The 12884-nt window shown below is 38.9% G+C and overlaps 1 protein-coding gene across 1 annotated transcript in view; it reads right to left on the bottom strand.

Annotated features, from left to right (window-relative positions):
- Nucleotides 1-12884, bottom strand: part of lrp1bb (low density lipoprotein receptor-related protein 1Bb) — a 1555752-nt gene that overhangs the window by 710299 nt on the left and 832569 nt on the right. Inside the window, exons 24-25 of the mRNA XM_034186395.1 lie at nucleotides 9165-9362; nucleotides 6435-6639 (exon numbers count right to left, since the gene is read on the bottom strand). Coding sequence (XP_034042286.1) covers nucleotides 6435-6639; nucleotides 9165-9362 — 403 coding nt within the window. The remainder of the gene's footprint in view (nucleotides 1-6434; nucleotides 6640-9164; nucleotides 9363-12884) is intronic.

The raw sequence follows: 12884 nt of genomic DNA, 5'->3' as shown, positions 1-12884 counted from the left end.
AAAGTAGATTTTCAATGGCCACAAAATCGGTAATCCAGATCAGATCAAGATCAGCCTTTGTCAGTCGATAAAGGATACCATCCTACAAAACACTCTCAAATAGGAAACAAATGCAATCTTTTTTGATAGAGATATGAATTTTTGAATATTTGTTCAATGCTGAATGATCAGAATTTTTCAAGATTTTTGCTGACATTGACATTTGACCTATGACCTTGAAAATTGAATCACTTCTTGCCTATCAGGATATGAAACCTCTGTAAAAAGTTCATAAGAATATATAAAAAAAATTGTGGGTTACAGGCTGTTCACAACTGAACAAAGAAACAAAAAGAAGCAAAAACATAACCTCCACCCAACTTTCTTGGTGGAGGTAATAAATAAACAGAAAGGGTGGGGGATTAAGCCAGATAAGTACACACAACAAAACCATCTAGGTTCCCCTTGGACCACCATCATTACACAAAAAATACACATCAACATGCAGCCCAGTTGTACTGATGAGGGTTACTGTCAAGGTATTATTACATCCCAACCTGGTGTCACTTATTTTCAGGTCATAGGTCATGAATATGGGTTTTTTTGCTGAGATGCATGTATTTAAGAAAGAAAGAAAAAAAAAAAAACTGGTCCACAAGGTGAAATATAAACCAGGTCATATTGTGTCTTTTTATGATCTGTTTTGACTCTTAGCCCTTTCACTTGTGGATTTCAACAGCAGACTTGCTTGTTGGTAATCAGCAGTGGTGGGCACAGTTCCGATAATCTGATAACAGATCATTATCGAAGATAATGTTTTCATTATCGGATTATCTTTTAGATAACTATAAAAACCATTATCGGACGATTATCGGATACATTTTTGTCCGATAACTTTTAGACCGATAAGATAGTAAACAAAGATGAACAGTGACAAAAACTTTTAAAATTTAAAATCAGTTGAGCACCTACCGGTTAAAAGTTTCTTAACAGATGTATAGTTCTACCATCTGCAAAGAAAAGACAGTTGCTTCCATAAGAAATCACTCTATCCTCTGCAGGCAAAAGAGAACTGGTCTCACAAAAAAAAAAAAAAAAAAAAATATATATATATATATATATATTTTTTTTTTTTTTTTTTCCTTTAACACCATACTGATATGCTGGCAATATCACCCAAGTTGTGGTTCAAATTTTAAGCAAACTAATTTTGGACAAGTTATTTAAAATTACTGTCATGTCTGACATTTTATAAAGTGAAAATATCAGATATATGTTTTAGTTTTAAAGTAATGTGCTAATTTTAAGGTTTTAGTGTGGACATGCTGTGCCCAGCAGTGCATTATGGGTAGGATAGTCTAATCTGAGTATGTTCATAACAGGACAAATGCATTTCAGACACTCTGTTCAGGCTCTACGGACAGCAGCATTAAACTCCAAGTGCCTAAAAGTCTCATGAATATATTTTCTGGGTTTATAGACGTTATTGTATTTGCGTTTGTTAAATTCCACGCATCTTAAATGTAGCAGACACGGATTATCTGGGATTTTGTTTTGGCAAGTTTTTCAGGCCTCTACTGCCATCTACTGGCCAGTAGTGTTCATGGCAGGATTCGCCCTAAGTACTAAGCATCTGGGCACCAGTAGATGGCAGTGTTCTACTTATTTTGACCCTGGTTATATCAGATGGTTGTCAAATCAACTTTTTGGCTTTGCAAATGGCTTTTTTTTTTTTTTTTTTTTTTTTTTACAAATTAAGTTTAAAAACAAAACAAAACAATAACAAAAAAATAACATTACAAGACAGCTCTGCGGTGTTTGCACAGGCACAGTACAAGCGGTTGGACACTTGTAGCCCCTCAGCTGCAGGATAACCTCATGACCGCCAACCAGAATAATATCAAACAGGTTTGATTTTCATTCGACCATACGATTGGCGATCAGGAGGTGGTCGTGAGATGTTAAATGCAGCTTGTTACTCCATGTACACTACACAATGTAGGATGCGCGATTAACCTGAAACTCGGTCCAAAAAATTCTTGCACGAATGAAAAATCATCTGAAAAAGGGACAAAACACGCACAGTGTAAAACCAACATTTATGTGTCAAGACAAAATTGAGTGCACGTTTTACAACATCATCAAACGTGCGCACGGCACAATATAATAAAATGAGTGCACATTCTCTCCACATGCAAAACATTTTGCGATGACACTTCCAGGGCTCCATAAAAATGCCTGTTTTTACAAATAAAAAATGGAATATTTTACAAAAGCACATTTATCTGTAAACACCAACACACGACACACATCACATTAACGTGTTGGTTTACATAATGAATGACTGAACCAATCAGTGTTTAGCAGAGGCACTTTTACCCAGAATCCTTTGCGATCTGTCTGTGTTTGTTACAAAACCTCAGAATTACTGCATTATTCAACATTAAAAGATATATGTTACATTTTAACTTTGTACAAATGACAGAATTGACATTAATGGAGTTATTCTATCGGTATTAATGTTATTTCTAAATCATAACCATAAGTCAGTACTGCTTATTTTCCGAGACCTCTGCCTGACCGGAGCACTGTGATTGATAAAGGGGTGCCTCTGCGCTGGAAGCTGTGTAGTAAACAAGAGCTGCCAGAAGGAACAGGATGTTCAAAGACAAAAGTGTGGCCTTATTGATTGGGTATGTTGTCACTTTTAATATTATTAGAATCCATTGTGTTGTTAAAACTCAAATTCAGTTTATCAGTGGTTGCAAATGTACCAGAGACAATATTGGAAGTTATCGGTTATCTGTAACTTCCGATACATTTTTGGGTGGTTTATCGTTTTATTTTTATCAAAGATAATTGAAGTTAATTTTTTGGTTATCTGTGCTCACCACTGGTAATTCAAACCCATATTTTAAAGGGACCAGGTGTGGGAGGGCTGGAGGTTTGGATCAAACACATGTCTAAACATGCGCCAACATGGCGTTATCATGGCGCTATCATGGCACTACGTGGCTTAGTGTGGTTGATGCAAGCCATTCAAGGCTCTAATGACAGGTCGGTTGTGGCTCACTAGAGGTTGCTACATGGCGCATGTGGGGTACAGAGAGGCACACAGATGCACCTTCATAGCGGATACGTGATAGATGAAAACGTGGGTCATTCTTCGAATAATCGCTGACACGCCCCTGCGTGGCTCCTCCTTCATCCTTCATTATTCGGTGGGACCTAGGCTTTACACCCATGTGTTTTGACAGGTGAGGCCACACTCGTGTTGCACTTTGACAGTGTTCACAGACAGGTCGAATGTCATCGCCTGCTGTCTACTATCGTACCAGGTGCGTGAATAGCCCCACTTTTTCCAGGTGTGCAGTGAGCGGCGTTAGATGTTCATGTGGGACACCTGGAATTTAGCCGACACCTGCTGAGAGGGGGATCGAATGAGCATGTGCGGGGCATTCGATGTCTTTCGGTGTGTGCGTAAATGGTTGTGTCGACAGGTGTACGAAGCGTTTGAGGCAGCTCCGATTTTTCAGGAATGGCACGCACTTCCTCCTTTGTGTGCTAGTTGGCTTAAATCGTGAAGGTGCCCTTATTGAAGGACCAAAAACAACTCACTGCTTTTAGTGTTTTAATTAGGTTTGTTATCATCCTTATGAGTCAGCCTAGAGGATTTATTTCACTAATACAGCAGCTTCCTACTTAGTTCTGGATAAAGATAACTTCAAAATAATACTTGAATCTTAGGTGGCTTTCTTCTTCTCTAGTACAGTATGTGCATGTTTTTATTTGTTTTGTTTATGAGAATTAAAATATTCCCACACTCCTTTCACTGTGATGCATAAGTTTTCGCTACCCAAAACTGACTGACTACACAGTGTGGAATGAGATCAGACATGTTTATGGAACTCGTATCCTAAAAAGAAAACTCTTCCTGTTTTGAAAATGTGACAGTTACAAACCGCAGAGGATCCTGAAACTGGAAATTGTCCAAACTTCAACAACCCTCATTACTTTACCAGGTTGAACATGTACTTTTTGAAAATTTCTGGCCTGGTGATGTCCAACTACACAACAAAAGTGAAGATTCTGTCCATTGGCTATAATCTGTGTGATTTCACTGGAACATAGCTTATTTATAATGAAAGCATATTCTTGTTGAAATATGACAAGATTGCAAGAAAACAGCATTCTAACAGGAGATTATAATGTTTTAACTCTCATCCTATGACATGGAATCTTATTGTATGTATTATTTTGTGTGCTACTTGAAATTGTATGTTGGAGCAAACAAATATTTTATGAATTTGTCAGTCTATCCTTTACCTTATAAAATATAAGAAAATAAGATTTGGTACATGAAGCTTCCTCAAAATTACTAAAGTTTCCTTCCATGATTGGACCCCATATGAAATTATTCTACTCCAATCCATTTTACATTACTTCTAGCTATTGTGTGTGTGTGTGTGTGTGTGTGTGTGTGTGTGTGTGTGTGTGTGTGTGTGTGTGTGTGTGTGTGTGTGTGTGTGTATGAAATAGACAGGCAAAATGTGTATGTAGGGTGTGACTGTACTGTGTGAAATGCTGAAATGCCAAATGAGAAACATCTGAAGCAATCATTTTTTTGAAGAAAAAATAGTAATTTTCTGTTCTAATATGGGTAGAGGGATTCAAATATGTATGTATTATTCAATTTACATTTAGTTTTACTTCATAATTAACCAGTGTTGCCACAGTTACTTTGAAAAAGTAATCCAATTACTGATTACTGATTACTCCTTGAAAAAGTAACTTAGTTACTTTATTGATTACTCAATTGGAAAAGCAACTAAGTTAGATTACTAGTTACTTTTTAGTTACTTTCCCCAGCTGCCGACAACAACCCTCTGCCACCTCAACATGACAATGATACCTGTTTTGCCAAAACTCACTTTATAGTCACCCTTTCTTGACTTCAATGAAAATAAATACTTGTTTTATAAAAAGTAAAATAAAGACCTCTTTCTTGACCTCATATTTAACTGTTGACAGCACTGTAACAGTAAAACTTGCTATTCCTAACCTACATTGTTCATAAATGTAACTATTAAATTCATTCTAACATTTTTCTAACATTTAAATTCTCTCTAAACATTTTACTTGTCGAAATTATTATTATTTTAAGTAGTATTAGTAGTTGTAGTAAAAAAAAGGCTTCAAAACTGGACCTTTAATCTAGGGGTGTTGTGAGGGGGCACATCCCTCCCCCACGCCCCCATTCCATCTTGATTCGCCCCTGCTTTGGCGTTTGAGCACAAAGAATGGATAACATTTATTTATGCACAAAACCTGACCAGATTTACAGGTAAGAAAGTTTTATTGCATTTTCACATCATGTGGTCATCACAAAGAGAGTTTAGGTGCATTTGAGTGGAAAATAGTGTTAGTTGTTGACGCGTCGCGGAGGATCAGCTGTTTTTAGCAGCAGATATGGAGTGGCTCTGAGAAAAAAAAGCATAAAAATGTCTTTGTAAAGCTCAGTGCAGGTGTGCTGTTGTCACTGTGCTTTAAGAGGTGAGGACGAGTCGTAGCTGTTGCAGAAAACCGCGGATGAAAAGCTCACAGCTCGCTTAAAGTGTGTCGTTCAGTCGAACCCCGACCTCCTGCCCACGGACCAAGTTTAATGCTGCTATCGACCCATAATGCAAAAATAATAGTAACGCACAGTGACTTGGAGAAGTAACTTTAATCTGATTACTGATTTGGAAAGATTAACGCGTTAGATTACTCGTTACTAAAAAAAAGTGGTCAGATTAGAGTAACGCGTTACCAGCATCACTGTAATTAACATACTGTGAAATAGCACGATAGGTTGAAGTAATATGTAAAAACTGGTCAAAATAAATCGAGCTCTGATTTGTTACAACAATGTGAGCAGGTTTAATTTTCTACTTTGTTTTGATGTTACATGCTGAGTCATGAAAAGAACAGTTGCTAGATGAGGCAAAATGCCTGACATAACACCATCTCAAAATGCTCTCTCAGTATATCTCAACTACATAAACTGCTATGTTTTTTAAAAATTAAGCCATGAAGAGAATAGTGCAAAAATAAGAACAAGATAAAATGCTGGCTTTCAGCCCAAGTTCTTGCTTGGTATGTTTTGGGGAAAATGATTGTAACTAAGCAAGAGTGAATGGGGCAGTAAAGCATATAAACCTGAAGCAATGGGCAGAGGGGTATTAGCTACATCACTTGCCATTACTGAAATAGAGTGCACGGCACTGTTATTGATGTATTCTATATCAGCGGTCTTAATGGACCTTAACACAGCAGACATCTTCATACATCAAAGCAGATGCAGAAGTGAGAAATACAAGGAGGCTGTAATTTTACTTTATTCCAATAATCTCAACATCTGATGGATAGCACAGCTACTGGCAGGCGCTATATCTGAGGCTGTGTTCATAACGTACCCTTGCCCTGGGTCGAGAGCGATGGCCCGTGGGTGCTCCATGCCTCCGGCAATCAGTGTGGTACGCATGTCTCCGTTGAGTTTCGCCACTTCAATCTGGTCTAGATTGCTGTCAATCCAGTACAGTTTCCCTGTAATCCAGTCTACAGCCAGGCCCTCTGGAGTAGCCAACCCATGCTGCACAACCACTTCGATCCCTGTCACCCCTGAAACAGCAAAACAAGCGGTCCAAGTCGATGGCTGTCATCGTCAGGGAGCTGCCTAGGCATGGTCTCTTTACACAGTTCCAGAAAACATTTTGTGCTAAAAGAGAAGAAAACTCTTGAGGAACACAGTCTGATATGAGCACTGTTTTTGACAGGCATGTTTTTTTTTTATCCAGTAGCTTATAGTAATTGATTCCATGCTTTTATATGTGTTGCACAAAGAGGTACTGCTGAGAGACGATGTCTACAACTCCACTGAGGAACATGAAGGTGAAGAGTAATCAGTAAATGTACTGTCCCTGACAAAAGTACCGCTCCAGGGAGAAAATGAAATGCATGATTTCTTGAAGGGACACAGTAGGCCTGCTGTAGAGATGTACTTCTGCATTGAATAACTTCCAATAAATTTTCATTAGGCCAGCTGTGTCAGACATGAAACTAAAATGCTGTTGTCACTGGCCATGTTTATGTGGATAATAATAATTCATTAATAATTGGAAAAGTTGTAAATCCAAAGAGAAATGCCTCAAGTTGCACTTAAATGGCAATATCTGATTAAAAATGTAATTCTGAATGAACTGGATGTTGTGAATCTACCATAATCCATTTGATAAGAAAATATTAGATGTACAGGTTTGATTGGACTGTACATGATAGATAGATAGATAGATAGATAGATAGATAGATAGATAGATAGATAGATAGATAGATAGATAGATAGATAGATAGATAGATAGATAGATAGATAGATAGATAGATAGATAGATAGATAGATAGATAGATAGATAGATAGATAGATAGATAGATAGATAGATAGATAGATAGACAGGGGGAGCAAACGGCACGGAAGCAATATTAAGATTACTGGAATTTCAGCAGAAAGAAAAAATACAATTTACATAATAGGTCCATCTTAAGGGCTCCTTCATACACAGTGCGAAGTTTGGACGAAGTGCACACTTAGTGCACATGACGCAAGAATCGCGTGCAAACCGTATAATGTCATCCCTGCCTCCAACGCCTCATACACCTGTTGCTACAACTATTTGCGCACACAAGCACCTGAAAGACAAAGTGTGCACTGTGTGAACCCACAGCACCCTCTCGCGGCAGGTGTCAACCAAATTCCAGGTGACAAGCATGAACATCTACACTGCTCGCATGGCACTTAGAAAATGTGTGGCCAGTCGCACTCTTGGCATGACAACAGACTGCAGCCAATCACCTTCGTACTCACAGAGAAATTTGTCTAAGTCCCACATGAGTGTGGCTTTGGTATGTGCGCTGAGATGACAGGAGGTGTGTCCTCCCACTGAAGCAGCTGTGGAAATCTGTGGATCTGGACATTCCAGCTGGGCACCACGTACTGTGTTTGGATGGACATGGACAAACAACTGCCCACTGTGACGCGCGTGTCTGTTTGCTGTTATCAAGTGGACATAAATCAAAACATTTATCACTGTGGCGACGTGCTGCAGTGAGCGAGCATGCACACGCGCGCACATGAACAGGCTGCTCCCAGGTTGAAATGGACCGTCAGATCAGAACACGTAGCAAGCAATGTCACTGTCACGTCTCCCACGTGAGCTCTGTTCCACATGACGCAGTGTCCTGCGGCACGTTGTCCACAAGACATGCGCGTGCGGCCTGTTGGAGATGCACCAGCAGATATGGACATGAATGAGATGAGTAAACTGCTTCTCATTTATGTCTTTTCATGACTGTATGTCTGTGACCATGGGTCATTTACAGAGAAACAGAACGGATCATATTTGTATTGCTCACTTGATAAATGCAGTGTTTTTATATGGTGTGTGATGTATTTTTTTTTAATAATACGTCCATGTCGTTCCTGATATGAGGCAGATTCCTGCAGCCTTTAAAGAACAACTCCGTAGCTCAGTGGTAAAGTCGCTGACTGACAATCAGAGCTTTTGAAAGGGCACAGCTTCGCATCCAGTGGGTGGTGTGTTTTTCTCTTTTTTTTATTATTCCACATAAGCGGTGCGATGTGGTCCCACAGGTACCAGCTGGTTTTATTTTTTTTATTTCTTCCACATAAGCGGAGCCATGTGCTACACCTCGCACTGTTCTTGCTCGAAAGACACCAGCACATGCACAAACTCTCGCAGATAGGAGGTCATGTTTGTGCATGCCTGCCCGTCGAACTGTTTTGTGCAGTTTCACCATGATCGACCAGACGTCAACATAATTCACACTATGTGTGAAGGGGCCCTAAAACTTGCATTACTTGTGAAAGTAATCTACACACATCACAATATCACAGTGTAGTGTGTAGGATATTTAAATTTGTGTATCAAATTCATTTTGTGGTGCATTTGTGAATATTAAATCAGGTTTTATTGATCAAGACTGGTCCATTAAAAATTCCTTTGGGTAACGCAAGTGCTAACAGACTCAGGCTTTCTTTACAAGTACTGATGGACATCTAGCCATCTTCAGACAGTACATGACAGCATCAATGATACATAACAACATGTGCTTATGTCTGTGTGTATGTGTACCGCCAGTCTCAGAGAGCTTTCCCCTGTAGATCTTATCCTCCACCACATCTGTCCAGTAAAGTAGGCTGCGATTAAAGTGAAAGTCCAGTGCTATGGTGTTCCTCAGGCCAGGTACCAGCAGGTTGTAATCCCGTTTGTGAAGGTCTATTCGTCTTATCTCATGCCGGATAGAGAAAATGATGAAGGCCTCAAATGGATCTGGAAGGAGAGATGCAAAACAATTTACTTTCTATGTCTGAATGTTTTTTACTGAGCCCTTTCTCAGTGGGCACAACTGTTTGAGAGCTGTTGGAAATGTGAAGGGGGCGCAAAAGACACAGGGAGGCAATATTAACATTGTTAGAATGTTAGCGACCAGACATGCAAAGGAGCGACAGTGACTGTTGGTATCTCACTGAAGTGGCCACCCACAGCTGAAGACAAATGACACGTTTGCACAAAGTGTTCAGTTCTTAAAATTATACAATTACCCATGTAAATAGACTATGGAAATCCCCCACTGTTCCCATTAATGGCAAAATGAATAAATAAATAATAATAACTAAAAAATAATAATAATAAAACCTACAGCACAGTCACCGACTTTCAGAATGATGTCCCTGCTGGATCTGGTGTCCTATCTTCCATGTCTAATATATATATATATATATATATATATATATATATATATATATATATATATATATATATATATATATATATGTATATATATAATTTTCTTAAATCCTCCTAACCGTGACTATCCAGGGTTGTGACCAGGAAGCAGAGTTGTAGTCTTACACACCTCTCTGCAGCTTCTCTCCCCCTGCCATCCCCTCATTACCCCATCCCCGTAGAGACGGTGCCTGCTCCCAGACCACCAATAACCAACAAAAATCTATTTAAGCATAAAAATTCAAAAAGAAAAAATAATATAGCACCTTCAACTGCACCACAGACTAAAACAGTTAAATGTGGTCTATTAAACATTAGGTCTCTCTCTTCTAAGTCCCTGTTAGTAAATGATATAATAATTGATCAACATATTGATTTATTCTGCCTTACAGAAACCTGGTTACAGCAGGATGAATATGTTAGTTTAAATGAATCAACACCCCCAAGTCACACTAACTGCCAGAATGCTTGTAGCATGGGCCGAGGTGGAGGATTAGCAGCAATCTTCCATTCCAGCTTATTAATTAATCAAAAACCCAGACAGAGCTTTAATTCATTTGAAAGCTTGACTCTTAGTCTTGTCCATCAAAATTGGAAGTCCCAAAAACCAGTTTTATTTGTTATTATCTATCGTCCACCTGGACATTACTGTGAGTTTCTTTGTGATTTTTCAGACCTTTTGTCTGACTTAGTGCTTAGCTCAGATAAGATAATTATAGTGGGTGATTTTAACATCCACATAGATGCTGAGAATGACAGCCTCAACACTGCATTTAATCTATTATTAGACTCAGTTGGCTTCGCTCAAAATGTAAATGAGCCCACCCACCACCTTAGCCACACTTTAGATCTTGTTCTGACATATGGCATAGAAATTGAAGACTTAACAGTATTCGCCGAAAACCCCTTTTTGTCTGATCATTTCTTAATAACATTTACATTTACTTTAATGGACTACACAGCAGTGTGGAATAAGTTTCATTACAGTACAATTCTTTCTGAAAGCGCTGTAACTAGGTTTAAGGATATGATTCCTTCTTTGTTATGTTCTTCAATGCCATATACCAACACAGTGCAGAATAGCTACCTAAACTCTGTGAGTGAGACAGATTATCTCGTCAATAGCTTTACATCCTCATTGAGCACAACGTTGGATGCTGTAGCTCCTCTGAAAAAGAGAGCCTTAAATCAGAAGTGCCTGACTCTGTGGTATAACCCACAAACTCGCAGCTTAAAGCAGATAACCCGTAAGCTGGAGAGGAAATGGCATCTCACTAATTTATAAGATCTTCATTTAGCCTGGAAAAAGAGTCTGTTGCTCTATAAAAAAAGCCCTCCGTAAAGCTAGGACATCTTACTATTCATCACTAACTGAAGAAAATAAGAACAACCCCAGGTTTCTTTTCAGCACATTAGCCAGGCTGACAAAGAGTCAGAGCTCTTTTGAGCTGAGTATTCCCTTAACTTTAACTAGTAATGACTTCATGACTTTCTTTGCAAATAAAATTTTAACTATTAGAGAAAAAAATATTCATAACCATTCCAAAGACATATCTTTATGTTCGACTGCTTTCAGTAATGCTGGTATTTGGTTAGACTTTTTCTCTCTGATTGTTCTGTCTGAGTTACTTTCATTAGTCACTTCCTCCAAACCATCAACATGTCTATTAGACCTCATTCCTACCAGGCTGCTCAAGGAAGCCCTACCGTTAATTAATGCTTCGATCTTAAATATGATCAATCTATCTTTATTAGTTGACTATGTACCACAGGCTTTTAAGGTGGCAGTAATTAAACCATTACTTAAAAAGCCATCACTTGACTCAGCTATCTTAGCTAATTATAGGCCAATCTCCAACCTTCCTGTTCTCTCAAAAATTCTTGAAAGGGTAGTTGTAAAACAGCTAACTGATCATCTGCAGAGGAATGGTCTATTTGAAGAGTTTCAGTCAGGTTTCAGAATTCATCATAATACAGAAACATCATTAGTGAAGGTTACAAATGATCTTCTTATGGCCTCAGACAGTGGACTCATCTCTGTGCTCGTCCTGTTAGAACTCAGTGCAGCTTTTGATACTGTTGACCATAAAATTTTATTACAGAGATTAGAGCATGCCATAGGTATTAAAGGCATTCCGCTGCGGTGGTTTGAATCATATTTATCTAATAGATTACAATTTGTTCATGTAAATGGGGAGTATTCTTCACGGACTAAGGTTAATTATGGAGTTCCACAAGGTTCTGTGCTAGGACTGATTTTATTCACTTTATACATGCTTCCCTTAGGCAGTAATATTAGAAAGCATTGCTTAAATTTTCATTGATAAGCAGATGATACCCAACTTTATCTCTCCATGAAGCCAAAGGACAAACACTAATTAGTTAAACTGCAGGAATGTCTTTCAGACATAAAGACATGGATGACCTCTAATTTCCTGCTTTTAAATTCAGATAAAACTGAAGTTATTGTACTTGACCCCACAAATCATAGTAATCAATCAATCAATCAATTTTTTTATATAGCGCCAAATCACAACAAACAGTTGCCCCAAGGCGCTTTATATTGTAAGGCAAGGCCATACAATAATTATGTAAAACCCCAACGGTCAAAACGACCCCCTGTGAGCAAGCACTTGGCTACAGTGGGAAGGAAAAACTCCCTTTTAACAGGAAGAAACCTCCAGCAGAACCAGGCTCAGGGAGGGGCAGTCTTCTGCTGGGACTGGTTGGGGCTGAGGGAGAGAACCAGGAAAAAGACATGCTGTGGAGGGGAGCAGAGATCGATCACTAATGATTAAATGCAGAGTGGTGCATACAGAGCAAAAAGAGAAAGAAACAGTGCATCATGGGAACCCCCCAGCAGTCTACGTCTATAGCAGCATAACTAAGGGATGGTTCAGGGTCACCTGATCCAGCCCTAACTATAAGCTTTAGCAAAAGGAAAGTTTTAAGCCTAATCTTAAAAGTAGAGAGGGTGTCTGTCTCCCTGATCTGAATTGGGAGCTGGTTCCACAGGAGAGGAGCCTGAAAGCTGAAGGCTCTGCCTCCCATTCTACTCTTACAAAC

Source organism: Thalassophryne amazonica, chromosome 14, assembly GCF_902500255.1.
Source record: "Thalassophryne amazonica chromosome 14, fThaAma1.1, whole genome shotgun sequence".
NCBI classification, from domain to species: domain Eukaryota; kingdom Metazoa; phylum Chordata; class Actinopteri; order Batrachoidiformes; family Batrachoididae; genus Thalassophryne; species Thalassophryne amazonica.
Note: the sequence above shows the minus strand (reverse complement) of the source record. Positions and strands in the feature narration are given on the sequence as shown.